The 19,513-nt window shown below is 40.9% G+C and overlaps 1 protein-coding gene across 2 annotated transcripts in view; it reads right to left on the reverse strand.

Moving 5' to 3' along the window:
• eps8l3b (EPS8-like 3b) overlaps positions 1–19,513 on the reverse strand; it is a 73,838-nt gene that overhangs the window by 46,783 nt on the left and 7,542 nt on the right. The window contains exon 2 of one of the 2 annotated variants that reach the window (XM_048611796.1): positions 10,065–10,146. In XM_048611796.1, the coding sequence (XP_048467753.1) occupies positions 10,065–10,126 (62 nt within the window). In that variant the 5' untranslated portion in view covers positions 10,127–10,146. Of the gene's footprint in view, positions 1–5,566; positions 5,671–10,064; positions 10,147–19,513 lie in introns of those variants that run through there. The other variant, XM_048611795.1, reaches the window with a different exon arrangement.

Below are 19,513 nucleotides of genomic sequence, written 5' to 3' on the forward strand. Positions count from 1 at the left end.
CAATCTAAAAGTGACGATCAGGTAAAGACCTACATTATTGTAGGACTTTTCCATTCTCAGGGCATCACAATGTAATTCATAGGTTGAGATGACCTTTGTTTTTTCATAGATAAATGAGTCCACATGCAATCAGATCTCTTGAACTGTAAGTGCGATCAGTTAATCTGTTTTGGGTGACCTTAATTGAGTACTCAATGCTGGTCAAAATTTAGGGAGAATGTCCTGGGAATCTGTAACATTGAACTGTATAGCCTGATAGGTCGTCAGTCTCACATCAGATTTAAAAGACAGTGCTCCCTCAGTAATGCATCTGAATGTCAGCCTATGTTCTGTATTCAGGTTCTCCAACACAGCTTAAGCACACACATTTCCGAGGTGCAAACCAAACCATTAGAATATACCATAATAACACATGAACAATCTGTAACTTCATTTATCAGAATTTTCCCAATAACTATATCCAATGTTATCCCACTTAATGGAATGCTTTGATAAATTTGTGAATAAAGTGGGTACACTCCATCTTGATAATATATACAATGGATAATGACCTACATGAACTAAGAATAACTTTAAAGTTACAGAATTATGTGGTAATGGTTTATTTAGTTTGTGATCATGTGAAATATTGGCATACAAAACTAATCCTGCACTCAAACAGAAAACTTAGGAAAGGCCAGATAATCAGTGATCCAATTTGGATCAGTAAAGTGTTGGAAAATGAATTTATTGTGTCTGATAAATGGGAGTAAAAGATCATAGAATCCCTACAGTGTGAAAACAGCCCCTTCGGCCCAACAAGTTGTCACTGGCCCTCAGAAAATCCACCCAGACCCATCCCTCTAATCTACACATCCCTGATCACAATGGGCAATTTAGCATGGCCAATCCACCTAGACTGCACATCTTTGGACTGTGGGAAGAAACTGGAGCACCCCAGGAGGAAACCCATGCAGGCACAGGGAGAATGTGCAAACTCCACACAGACAGTTGCTTGAGGGTGGAATTGAACCAGGCTCCCTAATGCTGTGAGGCAGCAGTGCTAACCACTGAGACATCGTGCCAACCTAAAGAGTGAGGTTGAGCTCAGGATTCTGTATGCATGAATAGATTGACATTTGTTGTGTTCTGAAATTATTTTTAAATTCATATTAAACAGATTCCATATTCTTAAATAAAGAAAGACACAGGAGGTGCTGGAGAAACTCAGCAGGTCGGGCAGCATCAGTGGAAAGAGAGAGATAGCATTAACGCTTTGAGTCCACTATGACTGTTCTTCAGAACTAAAATGCCGCAGGCTTTACTCTCTCTAAGATGGAAGTCTTGGCTGAAGCCATTACTGACACATCACCACCAGCAGAAGTCCTCACTAACCCCATTCCATGCCACCATGGTTTGATGCTTACACATTTTCAACCTACTTGCGCAGTGATAAAGGCACAATGTAAAATTCGTACTCAACTAGCTGGGATATTAGAAAGCTTGACATCTAGTGACCCATCTCTCAATTCTAGCCTCCAATTTCTCTTATAACATTACTATCTTTCTACTCTCATCGCATTTTATTGATGTTGTTGTATTCCTCCCAACTTGCTTTATAAGCTTCTAATATCAGTCTGACTGTGAAACACTTCTGGATGTTCTAAGGTGATGAGCAGTGCAATATAAATGCAGGTCATTTTTCCTATGCATCCTCATTGTGCTAAAATGGAGCCTCGCTCTGCTACCAGCCACTCCATTTTATAACTCCTCAAAATTGTAGAAACAACCCATTATTCAGTTTTTAAATTATGAATTCAGTGTTGTTGCTGTTTGTACATCTTGTCTTTAATAAATTTCATCTTTCAGGACTGCCTGTACTGTGGGTACACAATGTTGTGATTCTGCCTGGCAGGTAGTCTGCTGTGAGTCTGCAAGCTGGCCCACAGAAATCAGTTGGATTGTTGTCACGTCTGTTTGAAAACTTGTAATGTGTTTTACAGTTTTCAATCAACTAACTTACAGAGTTAATCAATCTCTGATGAACGATTGATCTTATGATTGTTATCATTAACAACTAGATTTCAATTAACTTTGTCCCTTATTAATTGGTAAAGTGAAAGATTAGATTGACTTCAATATGTCCCAAAGCATTTCACAGCCAAATGTCATGATCATAATGTAGGGAATGCAACAGTCAATTTGCACAGTCAGCTCCCACAAACAGAATGATATTTTTGTGATATTATTTAAAGGGTAATTATTGGCCAGAAGACCAGAGACAGCACCTTGTTCTGTGAAGCAGTATCATGGGATATTTTATGACAACCTTAAAGAATAGGTTTGGAATAACATCTCATCTAAAAGATTAACAATTTTGGAATGTTTAATGTTCGTTCCTGAAGAGAAAGAAAATGGCTGGTATGCTAAAAGTCTGTGAAGTTATCAATTGGAAAACTAGCTTTTGGCAGATTATAAATTATCAATGAATCACATAGATTTCAGAGAGTGTCCAGTCAGCTATCATGCATATTATTGAAGCTCTAATTTAATCTCCTTGTAACATTTGTGATTTAAAGCTTTGTCAGTCATAGTTTCATTACAAAAGTGTAATCTTATACTCCATTGCAGTAGTGAGCAAATGCCGCACTGTCAGAGGTGCCACCTTTCAGCTAACTACCTTGCTTTATCTCTCAGGTGGATATAAAAGTTCACACAGCATCAGTCAAAGAAGAGTAAATCACATATCCCTGGTGGCTTAACAAATGGTAATCCCTCAAATGACATGATGTAAGCTGATTATCACATCATAATCTATGGGATCCTGCTTTGTATAAATTGACTTTCATATTCCAACATTATCTAATAGTAATTTTAAACATCTCCACTTTCCCAATCTCTTGTACGATATTTCAGCCAAATTTCTACTAAGCCAGCTATTAAATCAATTTCCAAAACCAAATTTTTCAACTGTCCACCATGCCACCATTTAAACCTATCCCCATGGCTTGCTCTTGCATCTGTCAGCTATTTTACAAATTGCCCAGTATCCCAGGGTTAACTCTAAACCACAAGCCAGCTATGCTGCAAAATAATTACAGAAATTAGTTCACTTGGCATTCATTCTAATGGCAGCACAGCATTTTCCTTTGTCAGTTCCCTACTAGGGAGGAAATTGAAATGCTTTGGATGCAAATATTGCTGTAACATGTAAATTTTTGCCCAGTGCCAAAATCTTCAGCCAAAGTCTTATTGGAGGATGATCACAAGAAAATAATATACGAAAATAGGACTAGGAGTCAATTAGCTCCTTGATCCTGCACTGTCATTAACGAGACCATAGCCGATCTCTGATTTAACTTTGTTCCAGTTTCCTTCAATCCTTCAGCTAAAAAAAGTCTATCAGTTTCAGCTTAAAACTGCATAATTGATGTAGCATTGATTGTTGTTTGTCGAAGAAAGTTCCAAATCTCCACCAGCTTTCCCATGAAGACGTCTGTCCTAATTTCACTCCTGAGAGGTTTGTCGCCAATTTCCTGTCTCGTCTCTTGTCCTGCACTAGGGGAAGTAGCTTCTCAGAATTTACCCTCTGTGCCCCCTTCCCCATGTGTAATGCCACAGAGTGAGAGTTTGTGTTTAGCTTTAGTGATTTACTCACCTGGTGAGCAATTGATTGTGGTGATGCCACTGCTGCCATAGTTAATTTTCATAACCTAAAATTAACTTTGTTCGTCCATTGCAAATCACAGGTGTCCTGCCCCATTGGAACTGGGACTGTTGGAATTTTCCTTGCTGCCTTGTATTGTACCTGTCTACATTGGGTTGAGTTTGGCTGTGTTGGCAGTACCAGTGACTTGCAAATCAAAGGCAGGAAGTAAAAAGAACAAATATTGGATTTGAGTGTGTGGGTCGAGAGGGCAGTGTCAGGGGAGTGCTGTATTAATGCAGATGCTAGTGTTCGAATGAGGCATTGAAGGCTCATCTACCTGTTCACACCACTGTAAATGATTCTTGTGAGTGCTGTGTTTGGGTAACAGCCAGGAAACATCTCTTCCTCAACCCACACCAGCAAAGAGATAACGACTGGTCAATCATCTCATTTGTGGGATCTTGCCGTGTAAATTGGCCACCACAATTTGCCAAAGCAATATTAGTGACTATGCTGCCAAAGACATTAAACTGTTGGTGCTGTTTTGGGAAGTCCTGAGGATGATACAGAATCTCTACGAATGCAAGTTCTTTCCTTAGATGATATCAAAATAACAAGGAAGAATAATGAAATGTATATCTCTATGACTCTATGAAACTTATTAAATCAATTCTCACTTGTAAAAATAACAATTAACACGACCAAATGAATGTCAGAGCCAAGAATGTACCAATGGGCAATCATGAAAGGTATTAGGCCAGAGTGAAGAAATGTTGGGTTGAATTATAAGCTGCTTGTGGTCGAGGGATTCAACAACATGCTGGCTGCTAACTATATTTTATAGGGCTTCTACTTGTTTACTTCAACTGAATGGCCTCAATTTAGAGCATGTGCAGTAGCCTCTGTGGATGACACTTATTCATGGCAAGAATGTGTGAAGTCTTTTAATGCAGGGATTTTGTTGCACTGAAGCTGCCACACAGTTCTGGCTGACCATGGAACTCTCCCATTCTCATCCTGGCAGGATTTACCAATTGATAACCAACCTGTTTAGCTGTGCAATGACACACCTTCTGTGGATCTCAGGTGGGACTCTTGAACTCCCAATTGCTGGCCAAGAGGAATAGACAATATGTACAGCACCACAAGACCTGCTGTTTCTTTCTAACTACCACATGTAAAGCCTAGCCAATACTTGCCTCCAGCTACCTATTTCCTGATAGTATTTGTTTCTGCACAGACTCGATGGGCCAAAGGGCCTCTTCTGTACTTAATGATTCTATATCAATAACACTGGCATTTGCACAAAAATTTTTGTTTTCAGTCCAGTTCAGTTCATTAGTGCATGATGAGTATGACCAAGCTTTATTATGATGACAAGTTCATTTTCAAGAGTTTTTTGCTCCACATGCATCAAGTATCTAGTATCACATGACACACTAAAACTCTCCTTTTTTTTCTTTATTCATTCATGGGATGAGGGTGTTGCTGGCCAGGCAGCATTTATTGCCCATCCCTAATTGCCCAGAGGGCAGTTTAGAATCAACCACATTGCTGTGGGTCTAGAATCACATGTAGGCCAGACCAGGTAAAGACGGCAGTTTCCTCCCCTAAAGGACAATAGTGAACCAGGTGGGTTTTTCCAACAATTGGCAATGGATTCATGGTCATCTTTAGATTCTTAATTCCAGATATTTTATTGAATTCAACTTCCACCATCTGCCCTGGCGGGATTTGAACCTGGGTCCCCAGAATGTCATCTGGGTCTCCGGATTAACAGTCCGGCAATAATATCACAAGGCCATTGCCTCCTAATCATTTGTTTTTAATCTTTCCTATCAATGGTGTTCTTGATAGCAAGATATTTTGCCCAGACGTCAGTTATCTCACTTGGCTGCAAAGTTAATTTGCAATATAGGGTGATACTTTTGTACTTACTCATGGGTCACTTGCTGAGCCAGAATTTTTTGCCCTTCCCAGTTGCCCTGGAGAACGTGGTAGTAAGCTGCCATCTTGAATAGTTGCAGTCCATGTGCTGTAGGTTGACCCATAATGTGTTAGGGAGGGAGTTCCAGAATTTTGACCCAGGGACAATGAAAGAATGATATATTTCCAAGTCAGAATGGTGAGCAGCTTGGAGGCGAACTTTGCAGGTGGTGGTGTTCTCAATTATCTGCTGCCCTTGTCCATCTAAATGGAAGTCATCATGGGTTTTAAAGATGCTGTCTCAACATCTTTGGTGAATTTCTGCAGTACATCTTGTAATTAAGTACTCGATGCTGTTATGGAGGGTCATTGGTGGAGGAAGTGATGCTTTTGGATGTGGTGCCAATCAAGCGGGCTGCTTTGTCTTGGGTGGTGTCAAGCTTCTTGAGTGTTGTTGGAGTCGCATTCTTCCAGGCAAGTGGAGAGTATTCCATTATACCCCTGATCAATTGGGTCAATGGGCTGAGGAGTGGCAGATGGAGTTTAATTTGGATAAATGTGAGGTCTTGCATTCTGGTTAAAAAAAAACACAAGGAGAGGAATTATACAATTAATGCTAGGGCTCTGGGTAGTGTTGTACAATGGAAAGACCTGGGGGTTCAGGTACATAATTCTTTGAATTTTGCGTCGCAGCTAGACAAGCTGGTTAAGAAGACATTTAGCACATTTGCTTTCTTTGCTCAGACATTTGAGTATGGGACGTGGGACATCATGTTGAGGTTGTATAGGATGTTGGTGAGGCTTCTTCTGGAGTACTGTGTGCAGTTCTGGTGGTCTTGCCATAGAAAGGATATTATGACACTAGAGAGTGTTCATTTACCAGGATGTTGCGGGAATGGCAGGTTTGAGCTATAAAAGTAGGCTGGAAAGGCTGGGACTTTTTTCACTGGAGCGTAGGAGGTTGAGAGGTAATCTTATTAAGGTTTATAAAATCGTGAGGGGCATAGCTAAGGTGAATAGCAAAGGCATTTTCCCTAAGTTGGGGGAATTCAACTAGGGGTCATATTTTAAAGTGAGAGAAGAAAAATTTAAAAAGGACATGAGGGGCAACTTTTTTACACAGAGAGTGGTTCGTCTATGGAATGAACTGTTGGAGGAAGCGGTGGGTGCGGGTACAGTTACAACATTTAAAGGACATTTGGATAAGTACACGAATAGAAAAGATTTGGAGGGATATGGGCCAAGCACAGGCAAGTGGGAATAGTTTAGTTTGGGAACATGGTTGATGTGGACTACTTAGGCCAAAGGGTCTGTTTCCATGCTGTATGACTCTACACCTGGTGCCTTGTAGATATTTTGGGGAGTCAGGAGTTGAGTTACTCACCTCAATATTCCTACTCTCTAACCTGCTCTTATAGCCACGGTATTTGTATAGGGGGAGGAGATGGCCTAGTGGTATCATTGCTAGGCTATTAATCCAAGGACCCAAGTAATGTTTTGGGACCTGGGTTCCAAATCCTATGATGGCAGATGGTAGAATTTGTTTTCAATAAAAATATGGAATTGAGAGTCTAATGGTGACCATGGAATGATTATTGAGAAGATATTTATTTATTTCGCTAATGTCCTTTAGGGAAGTAAACAGCTGTCTTTACCCAGTCTGGCCAACATGTGACTTTAGACCCATAATAATGTGGTTGACTTTTAACTGCCCTCCAGGCTATTAGGGGCAGGCAATGCATGCTGACCTGGCCACCAACATCCATATCCTATGTATGAATAAAAAAAATTGTATGATGATTCCAGTTGACATTCCCCAGGATGTTGACAGTGGGGTTTCAATGACGGTAATGCCACTGAATGTCAATGGAAGTGGTTAAATTATCTTTTACTGGAGATGGTCATTGCTTGGCATCTGGTATGAATGTTACTTGTCATTTGTCAATTGAAGCCTGAAAATTGTCCAGATTTTGTTCCATTTCAACTTGGGCTGCTTCAGTATCTGAGGAGTTGTGAATGGTGCTAAACATTGTGCAATCAACAGTGAACATCCCCACTTCTGACCTTATGATGGAGGGAAGGTCATTGATGAAGCAGCTGAAGATGGTTGAGCCTTGGACACTATCCTGAAGACCTCATGAAGAAATGTCCTGGAGCTGAGATGACTGACCTCCACTAACCATCTTCATATGTGCCAGGTATGACTCCAGCAAACAGTTTTCCCCCAATACCCTTTGATTCCAGTTTTGCTAGGGCTCCTTATTGTCACACCTGGGCATAAGCAGCCTTGATGTCAAGGGCCGTCACTCTCATCTCACCTCTGAAATTTGGTTCTTTCATCCATATTTGAACAAAGGCTATACTGAGGTCGGGAACTGAGTGGCCCTGGTGGAACCCAACCTAAGTGTAACCGAGCAGGTTATTGCTGAGCAGGTGCTGCATAATAGCACTGTTGATGACACCTTCCATCACTTTACTGATGATCGAGTGTAGACTGAGGGGGTAGTAATTAGCCGGGTTGGATTTGTCCTGCTTGGCCAATTTTACACATTGTCAGATAGATGGCAGGGTTATAACTGGACTGGATAAACGTGGCTTGGGAGCAGCAAGCTCTGCACCACAGACTTTCAGTACTATTGCTGGAATGTTGTCAGGGCCCATAGCCTTTACAGTATCCAGTGTCTCCAACTGTTTCTTGATATTACGTGGAGTGAATCAAATTGGCTGAAGACTGGTATCTGCGATGCTAGGGATCACTGGAGGAGGTTGTGATGGATCATCCACTCGGCACTTCTGGCTGAAGATTGCTGCGAATGCTTCAGTCTTATCTTTTGCACTGATGTGCTGGGCTCTTCCATCATTGAGGATGGGGATATTTGTGGAGCCTCCTCCTCCAATGAGTTGTTTAATCATCCTGCACCATTCATGACAGGATGTGGCAGGAACTGTAGAGCTTAGACCTGATCTATTGGTTGTGTGATCGCTTAGCTCTGTCTATCACTTACTGCTTATGTTGTTTGGTTTGCAAGAAGTCCTGTTTGGTAGCTTCACCAGGTTCAACTTCATCTTCAGGATTGCCCAATACTGCTCCTGGCATGCCTTCCTGCACTCTCACTCTCCATTGAACCTAATATTACATACTAAGACTAAGGGCATCAGTTCAATTCTCACACTGTGAGGTTACCATGAAGGTCTTGTTTTTTTCAACCTCACACACCACATGAGACATGATGACCCTCAGGTTAAATGCACCACCAGCCATCTCTCTCTAACAAGAGAATAGCCTTATGGTACTCTGGTCCCTTCTTGCCATATTTCAGTTGTAATAATGTTAAATCCAAATTAGTCATACCCATTGAGTGACACCATAGCAGATGCATATACCAACTGGATAACTGCCTCTCTTCATTGGCCCATATGTAATGCCCCTCAAGCTCTGTAACTAACTGTCTGTCTGGTGCCAGGCTCTTGTGTTGCAGTGGCAATGTCCTCTGACCTCTGACCTCTGACCTCTGAAAGGCCTGGGTTCAAGTTCTCATGGCTACGTCATAACAAAATTGAACAGGCTTTTCTTTCTTTCAAAAAAAATGTCTCTTTGGGAGAGATGCCTTCTCTTCATGCAGCAAATTACCTGTATCCTTTTAATGTCAGCATTTAAGGCATGTTAGTACACATGCTCCATGGCGAGTGTCACTTGAATGCAGACTGTTGACCCAAAGATAAGGACCATACCATCATGCAACAAGACCGCTTTAAATTTGACCAGCTGTCCGGGCATTGTTACAGTAGATTATTCTATGAAATAATCTCAGGACCCTCAAGGTAGTTTGTCAAGCCAACATTGGGCGAGTCTATCTCTGAAAGGATTCCAAGAAAGCACTCTAATTCCAAGAGGATTCATCAGCTATTTATACATTGGAAGTCACATAGACAGTGCATTACTTAAATTTAGAACTGGTCTGTTTTAGACAAACACCTTGTTTTTCACACATTCCAAAAGTGGCAGGTTGCCTGTTACTCCCTATCTTCCCAGTGCCACCCTATCTCTTCTCTGAAGCCTGCACTTTGTTCCCGTCCCTGACTAAAGCCCATTGTTTTGTCTTTCTCAGTGTGGTACAGAGTCATACTCCCATTTCATTTCCAGCTAAGGCTCTTGTTCTGGCTGTATGCTATTCTGCATCCTGAGTGAGTCTGTTTGAGATTATTTTCTTTTTAACCTGACTACTCAATTTTTCAATAAGAGTAAACAAATAATGACTCTTAAATGATTGAAAAGATCGTTACTTACAAAGTTAAACTAAAACTCTTTACCTCATTCTAATCCCAAATTGAGGTGGATGTGGGATCAACCTATGCTAATTCATATCATACCCAAGATTTTCTGCTCCAGTGGGATTTGAACTCATATTGCCCAGCCTCACCCTCAAATAACAAATGATACTGCACCACAGCACCTGAGAGAAACTATAATTATTAGCAATGCTTATCAAGTGTAAGCTCAGAGACATACTTGGTCTGGGAGTAGTTTTCATCATAATCCGGAATGCATTGATTTCCATAGTCTCTATACATTGCTGCCACTGATGAGGATCCTGATGAGGAAATGAGTAAATATTAATATTAAGCAAAAAACATTGACAATTCCTGGTAGACAGGAATTATAAGAATGGTACAGATATCTGGATACGTGAAGGGAATTGCGTAAAGCAAGAGAAGACTTAGTAGGGCAAGATGAGAGAGTTAAAGCCCAAAGCAAATCCATTCCTACATCAGATTCAGACAAATCATGGGCAATAGTTGGTAAAAGTAATATTGCAGTAAATATCGCCAAGTTTTGGAGGATAGGCAAATGCATTGGCTAATAGATCTTATAATGTACTTACTAAGGAACAATTTCTAAAGAAGCATAGTCATTAGGGCACAGGAGGAACCAATCAACTACACGCTAGATCTCTGTAATTGGTGAGACCTATTTGAACAGGCTGTTCTTCTTTTCTAAAAAAGCAATTTTCTCTCTGAGTCAGATGCCTGCTTAGATTATAGCAAATTACCTGTATCTTTTTAATGTCAGCATTTAAGATGTGTCAGTGCCCATTCTCCATGGCAGGCGTCACTTGAACACAAACCTGTTGGCCCAACGGTAAGGACCCTACCATCATACAACAATTCCATTGTTCATCACACATAAGTGGCAGAGTATCAGTTACTCCCGATCTTCCCAGGTGCTATCTTATGTCTTGAAGCCTGTACTTTGTTCCCATCCCTGACTAAACCCCATTGCTTTGTCTTTCTCAGTGTGGTACAGAGTCATCTTCCCATTCCATTCCCAGATAAGGCTTCCAGGTCAATTATGGCTGTATGCCATTCTGCATCCTGAGTGAGTCTGAGTCTGAATGCCGTTGTAGTAGATTCTTTTACGAAATTATCTCAGAAGCTTTAAGGTACAGGTGAACGACAGTTTATTGAGCCAATATTGGGCGAGTCTAGCCCAGAAAGGATTCTGAAATAGCACTCTAACTCACAATGGGTGAGACCTATTTCCCCACTCTATCCTGTAGCTGTGCAGGTTTCTTTTCTTTATACGGGGTTCTTGTGGCACAGTGGTAGTATTCCTACCTCTAAGTTAGGTGTCCTAGTTTCAAGTTCCTACCGACTCTAGAGGTGTATGCTAGCATCACGAAACAAATTGGTTAGAAAATAACCATTTCTGTCAAGTGGCCATCCAATTTTGACCCAGGGCAACATAAAAATGTATGCAGTTCAAGTCACTGTTAGCAGTGTTGTTTCTCACTTTATAGCTCTGGGTTATTAGGGATGTGTAACAAATTTTGTCCTAGCCAGTGATGCTCAGATCTTATGAACAAACTTGCCGCTGACCCCCTACCCTAAACCATCACATATTCCACCCCCCCCCAAATCCCAAACCCTATCATTGTCCCCTTTGATCCTTCCAGGAACAGGAGTGTTTTTACCATTCTTTTGGGCAACAGTGAGTGGGAGATCATTGGCGCCATCAGTAGTGAGTTGGTGTTACAGAGCTCTCTTTGCTCCTGTGGTCCAAGGGACCAATGCAGTGACCTGTGGGGCGGTATGCACAGCAGCAAAATAAGTAGATAGCCTGTTTTTGGATTAAATTGCTCCTTGAACTGGGATTGCCAGTGGATGGAAACTTAATTTGACTCTGACCTGAAACAGCTCCTTGGTAAGCAAGTTTATTTTGCCTACTGGTCAGAATTAGCCACACCCTGCACGCTATCTTGCACTTTGAACACATTCCGTGCAAACTGGCCTACCAAGGTTATTTTGGCCTCTGACGTTAATTACCTTCAGAGGAGCAGGGGAGGGTTTTGAAGGAACTGACTCCTCCTTCAGGAGAAGCCTTGGCTCTGTGGATAGAATTCCCAGGGCTGAGCTGGGTTTTTTTTGGGTTCAGGCTCGGTCAGATAAAATGTGATCCTTATGGAACTGGAAGCACAGCATGAAGCCACCTGGCAGAAAGATTAATTCTCTTCTCCCTAGAAAAATGAGAAAACAATCCAACGACATTCTAAGGATTCCTGGTTGTGGACTTACATAATAACATTCCTAGTTGACAAGGCTTGTGCCCTTTCATCTGTATGTTAGTTCCAGGATTTTAACCCAGTGACATGGAACAACCGACAATATTTTTTCAAGTAAAGGCTTACAAAACCTCCCAGTAAGAGGTAACTAAAAGAAAACCTCATGTTTAAAGTGATGAACAGAAGAGAATACACTTTGGAGGCTTGTCCTGGCATCATTGGCCAGAGGTATTTGAACAAATGATCGGTGTAGGATGCTCAAACAGCTTCTCGAAATAATATATGCTAATGTACGCTCAGAGGTAGGAGACAATCCTCATGAGGCAGTTGTTTGACCGTCAGCTGGAGGAAAACCAGTGTTGTGGATCAGACTAGACCGCCTCAAAATATTTTGAGATGATAGCCTAAACCCTAGCTTTTTCTTATTTTAATAGCAAATGTAACATGCTGTATTCCGGATGCAATTCGATTGGTCATCTACTCGATATTAAGCAAAACACAATTTATTTAAACACTATAGATAAAATACAACAAAAGAAAGAAGAACGTAGAATAACTTTATTGGAAAACTTAACTGAATAATAGATACAGAAACAATTACTAATTAACTGTTCCAATACAGTAACTCCCCATAAACACACCCCTTGCCAAAAAGGCAAATTCAGAAAAATAGATTTGTCTCACAGGTAACCCAGCAACAGAGAGAATACCCAGCTTCTAGTTGTAACTGACAGAGGGAAAAGATAGCTTCTATGTTTCCAAAACTTCAGCATCTTCTACCCTGTTGAAACTCCAACAGCAACTGCTTAAAGCTAAAAGACCAGAAGCTAGAAATCCTGGTCTGTGACAGCTAGCCACAACCAGCCAGGCTGCTTCTATTGTTTCAGCTTTTACAAAAAAAAAACACAAAGCCACCCAAGCTGTTTCCACATCTTCAATAGGCAGCTTCACACCTCTGTCTTAAAACATCTTTTTAAAATACAGGACAAAGTAATCTCTTAAACCCACAGTATCATCACACCTGGCCAAGAGTTTTCTAACACTTTGAAAACTGAGCAGACAGCTGCTGTATCAAGCTACAGAGATCAACACCAAGCCATCTGTCCATTTCTCCTCCAGGATTAATAAACCACACTCACATGTGTCACAGGTCATATGTTTTTTTGGTCTTTGTATCTTGTGGATCGTGGGTCTGCATTTATTGCCCATGGTGGGAACACCACCAGGTGCAAGTTCCCTCCAAGCTACTCACCATCCTGACATGGAAATATATTAGTATTCCTTCTCTGTCACTGGGTCAAAATCCTCGAACTCCCTCTCTAACATCATTGTGAGTCTACCTGCAGCACACAGATTGCAGCAGTTAAAGACAACTCACTACCACCTTCTCAAGGGCAACTAGAGATGGACAATACATCCTGGCCCAGCCAGCAATGCCTGCATCCCACAAGAAAATACCCCTGAGAAGGTGATGGTGAGCTACCTTCTTGAACTACAGCAGTCCATGCTTGGTAGACCCACAGTGTCTTAAGGAAGGAGTTAAGGTTAGGGTTAGGGATAGTTCCAGGATTTTAACCCAATGACACAGAAGGAACGACAATGTATTTTCAAGTCTGGATGGTGCATACCACAGAGGGAAACTCGGAAGTGGTGGTGTTCCCATATATTTGCTGCTCTTATCCTTCTAGATGGATGTGGTTGTGGATTTGGAAGGTGCTGTCTCAGGAGCCTTTGTGAATTTCTGCAATGCGTCTTGTAGATTGTACGTACTGCCGCTACTGAATGTCGGTGCTACGAGCAATGAATATTTGTGGATGTGGTGCCAATCAAGTAGGTTGTTTTGGCCTGGATGGTAGGAAGTTTCTTCATAGACTTAGTAAACTATCGTGAACTCAGTGATGAGTTCCTGGCCGTCTATTTGATCAACCTGAATGTAAACATACAGAACGCATAAATGTGGGAGCAAATTTCTGCAGATGCTGGAATCTGTCCTGAAAACAAAAATCACAACAAGTTAGGCAACATCCATGGAAACAGAACAAGCTAACGTTTCGAATCTAGATGACTCTTCATCAGAGCTGACATAAAGTCTGGAGGGAGAAGCATTTATGCAATAGTGGGGGCTGGAGTGAGCATTTGATCCAGACTGACTTTTCAATGCAGAACTGCAAAAGTGCTGCACTTTTGGTGGTGAAAAACATTTTTCAATGGGGTCCTGGCACTTTAGTGAGCAGCAGAATTATGTGATTTAGTGCACATACTTTGGATAAGCCAATATTTTCAATTAGAAAATAAAACACTGGCTAATCTCTTAACAATTGTTTTCTATTCCAGGAGAAGGGAGAGTTTGAGGGATTTTTAAATTATGTTGTGAGGACCTGAAATACTTCACAGGAAACAGGGATGGAAGAAGAATCCATGGTCTTTAAAAAGAAAAGGGATAACAATAGGAAACCTTTGAAAAAAAGTTTGGAAAGGGTAGGACAATCCGTATAAATGGATATTCTCATTGTAAATAAATGGTGACCTTACCAGGAATGTGCACATTCCCCCAAAATTTTATTTTTAAAAGAGAGTTCTTTGAGAACTAATGTAACCATGATGAGCCAGAAGACTCTGTGCCATAATATTCTATGATTTTATGACTGACTGAGTTTGAAGATCAACAGCAATCTACCCCTACGCACATTTAGCAATAAACACACTCTCAAACCACTGTCTCTATTCTCCAAGAGCAAGTTAAATATTTAATCACTAGAATCATTACAGAGAAAGAACTGAGTAAGATTTTATTGCGATGCATGCAACAATTCTGCAATGATTAATAATATTCTGTGGTTTGTATCTCATTGTATAATTGACAAGGCCTCACTGTAGATCCATTGTGTGTGTTCCTTTAAGTACTGCAAACATACAATGTGCTACTCAGTTCTACTTGTTGTACCACATCAAGATGTTAAAAAGGGAGTCTCTTGTCCATTCAGGCAAAAGAAAGACATTTATATAGCACCTATTGTGATCTTAGGATGTCCCAAAACACTTTAGAGCCAATTATGTACCTTTGTTGATGTTGTAATGTAGGAAATGGGACAATCTATTTATTTGAAACTAAAATAGAAATTGCTGGAGAAACTCAGCAGGCCTGGCAGGATCTGTGGACAGAAAGCAGAGTCAACATTTTGGATCCAGTAACCCTTCATCAGAACTAGTAGTAGTTAGAAAGAGGTGGTATATATGCTGAAACCAACAGGTGGAGGGGGTGGTTAGGAGTGGTGTAAAGGAGTAAGAGGGTAAATGGAGATGGAGCCCAGATGGAGATAGTTAAGCAAAGAAAGAGATGGAAAATGATGAGGAGGAAAGCTGTTAATGTAGACAATAAGTAGATTAAAATGGGTTGGCTGTATTAACAGCAGCACATGTGATGACAAGGCCTGGGGTATAGGGTGGATAATGGAAATGGAAGAAAGTGTTCAGGCTCTAAAATTATTGTACTTGATACTGAGTCCTGAATTGAAGCCTGGAGGGTTCCAGGCAGAAAATGAGAATCTGTTCTTCCAGAGTTGAGCTTCTCTCGAGCAGCAAACCCAAGACTCAGATGTTGACCAAGAAACACAGCAATGTGTTAAAATGACAGGTGACTGGAAGCTCAGGTTCACTTTTGTAGGTGTCCTGCAAAGCAGACACCCAGTGTGTGTTTCGTTTCCCCAGTGTAGAGTAGACCACAATGTGAGCAGCGAATACAGTAAACTAGATTGAGTGAAGTGAAGGTAAATCGCTGCTTCACCAGGAAGGTGTGTCTGGGTCATTGGCTAGTGAGAAGGGAGGAAGTAAATGGACAGGTGTTACACCTTCTGCAATTGCAGGGCAATGTGCTGTGAAGGTGTAGGGAGATGTCGGGAGTGGAGGAGTCGTAGACCAGACTGTCCCAGAGGGAACAGTCCCGGTGCAATACTGTAAAGGGACGGGAAGAGGAAGGGAATATGTGTCTGGTGGCGGCATCTCTCTGAAGGTGGCAGAAATGGCGGTTAATGATCTTTTGGATGTGGATGCTGGTGGGGTGGAATGTGAGGGCCAAGGGGACCCTATCGATGTGGTGGGAGGGAAGAGAAGGGGTGAGAGCCGAAGTACGGGAAACAGTTGGAACATGGCTGAGGGTCCTGTCAGCCACGGTGGCAGGAATCCTCGGTTGAGGAGAAAAGGTGAGCATTTCCGAAGCCCGCTGCAGATGGTAGTATCATTATGACAACAGATGTGATGGAGACAGAAACTGGGAGAGTGGAATGGAGTTTTTACAAAGAGCAGAGTGTGAGGATGTATAATCTAATCGATCTGTTTTACTGCTGGCTGTTGTGGTATGTTAAGCAGTCTTACATTTCTCTATTTCAATGATGTTGTGATTGGTGCTAACTTAGGGACAGTATTGTATCAGGAATTGCCCTTTCTAAATTCTTTTTCACAAAAGACAATGAAAGAACTTGCATTTAAGACAGCAAAAACTTATGACCTCAGGATAACCCAACACTCTGTGATCAGTGAAGAAGATAGATGAGTGAATATGTTGGTAAATTTCTCAAATGTGTAACAGAAAGAGAACAATATTCTTTTACAGTTTATTTATACCACTTTCAAAGGGCAATTAGGGATAGGCAAAAAATGCCAGACCAAACCAGTGACATCCTACAAATGATTAGAAACAATATCAATGTGAATTCAATGGGAAGTCCAGTTATTGTGTCCAAAGACATAAAGACAGAGGCTGAATTTATTCATCTGTTCAGGACTAATTGTTCAGTAAAAGATCACTCTCTCCTCCTGCCACCATAAAAGGGCAGGTGAGAAAATCGCCTTGTGCTAAAATCAGAAAGAGAAGTATTTAATCTGAGCACTGACAGCTTAGTTACTCTTCATTTGTCTCTCATTGTCACACTGTCCTCATGAAGTACACACACAGCCCATTCAGTTCCTGTGTGTAATAACTGTGTAGCACACAGACAGTTTTCTGTGCAAATTTGCAGGGCAGGATTGAACTGTAATATAGATGAAAAACGACATTGCACAGATAAATGATTTTCCATGATGTTTGGCATGACGGGAAAATGTAACACCATAAATAAGAGCCTTCTTCCCAGATTTCACCTGGCACACTGACAAATGGATTTCCCAACATGTTTCCCACATCCATAAGTCCTGCTCCCATCCCACTCCTGCTCTCTCAGGCAATGCAGTACAGATGTTTTCTGAAACCCACAATGCCACAACATGCCTTGTCATCCAACCAGAAACTGCAGGTCAAATTGGTCAACTGTGACTTGAAGTTCTGGCAATCATTTTCCAACTCAGACTTTCTCCAAAAATTTTTAACTTGCTTTAACTGCAGAATGGAGTTTTATTCATGAGCCAATCATTTGCCTCTTTATGCATGCTGTAACTGATCAGCAAAGGATCCATAGGCAACATGAGAAAAGAAATTTTTGTGAAATATTTGTTTGGGATTTGGAATGCACTGCTTAATAACTTGGTGCAAAACAATTCAACACTGGTCTTCAAAAGAAAACCATATAAATACTTGGAATTTTTTTATTTTAAATGAAGAAAAAGAGAGAGAGGTTGGGAGACTGGGATTAACTGGATTGATCTTCAATAAAGCCAGCATAGATCAATGGGCCAAATGGCTTTCTTCTGTGCTTTACCATCCTATGATTCTTAAAAGGGATGCCCTGAATTTAACTAACATTTTACATTATGTATGGAGTGAGGTAGTTCAATCAGAAGCCAAGGTGTTAAATTTGAAGAAAGGAAATTATGAAAGCAAATTGGTTGAGGTTGACTGGGAAATGAATTAAGAGGTACAGTGGTATATAGGCACTGGATCATTACACAGTTTACAGCAACAACATATTCTTTCAAGGTGCAAAACCTGCTAAAAATTAGTCAAACCTGGCTAACTAAGTGGGTTAAGAATAGTACAAGGTTAAATAAAAGACTGAGGACGTTGTCTGAAATTGTAGTAAACATGTGGATTGGGAGGATTTTAGAATATGGCAAAGAAGTCCTGAGGACTGGTAAAGTAAGGGAGAATGGCGTGTTAACTAACATACAACATAAAAATGGAACGCAGACATTTCTACAATTCAGTGAAAAGGAAATGTTTGGCCAAGATAAAAGTGGGATCACTGCAGGCAAAGCCATGAGAATTTATCATGGGGGAAAAGCAAAAAAAGGCAGAGAACCAAAATGGCAACTTTGTATCTGTTTTCACTGAGGAAGATACAATGCATCTTCCAGAATAAGGAATACCAAAGGAGGAGGGAGGATGAGGAATTGAAGGAAAAAAATCTGTGCTGCAGAAATTATTGGGATTAAAGGTTAAAAGTCCCCGGAACCTGATATTTTACATCTCAGAATTTCGAAATAAATTGGTGATCATCTTCCAAAATTTGATAATTTCCAGAATGGCTCCTGCAGATTGGAAGATAGCCAATGTCATCCCCAGAGAGGGAGAAAAAAATGGGGAACTATGGACACTTAAGCCTGACACCTTGGGGTCTCCTTGGGCAGTCTAAAATCAGGGACACAATTTCACAAAAAGTAGGAAACAACTTAGAAGCAGGATGAGGAGTTTTGTTTTACTTAAAGAGTTGTGAGCCTTTGGAATTCTCTAACCAGAGGATAGTGCAGGCTCAATCAGTTGTGCTTGTATAGATATGGAGGTTAGGTGGATTGGCCATGGGAAATGCAGAGTTACAGGGATACAGTAGGGGTTGGGTCTGAGTGGGATGCACTTCAGAGAGTTGGTGTGGACTCAATGGGCTGAATAGTCTGCTTCCACACTGTAGGGATTCCATGATTCTACAATTGACAGATTTCTAAATACCAATGATATCAAGGGATATGATGATGTTGTGAGAATAAGACATGGAAGTGGATGATCAGCCATGGTCATAAGAAATAGTGAAGCAGACTTGATGGACTGAATGGCCTACCCCTGCTCTTATGTTCCTAACGATTATCTCTGAAATCAATGAAAAGCGTGCCACATTCTCCTGACTATTCTGAAAGGCAATACATTACCAGATCATTTACTTTGTCTAAAACAACTAGTTGGATTTATTTAGACTACAGACAATTACTGAGATGATACCCAAATCCTTGGGAACCAATGAAATTAGAATCAGTCCACAAGGAGTTAACTATCGTTTTGGGATTCATTTCACATAGAGTCTGAAAAGATAAAAGATGAAAGGGTGAAAACATTGATGTGCCGAAAGCGTTGTGAGATATAATGGGTCGATACAGTGTGGAGCTGGAGGAACACAGCCAGTAATTCAGTGTAAATGTTTTCACCCTTTCATCTGTTATCTTTTCAGACTCTATGTGAAATGAATCCCAAAACGATAGT

The sequence above is a fragment of the Rhincodon typus genome, chromosome 25 (genome assembly GCF_021869965.1).
Source record: "Rhincodon typus isolate 14 chromosome 25, sRhiTyp1.1, whole genome shotgun sequence".
Lineage (NCBI taxonomy): Eukaryota > Metazoa > Chordata > Chondrichthyes > Orectolobiformes > Rhincodontidae > Rhincodon > Rhincodon typus.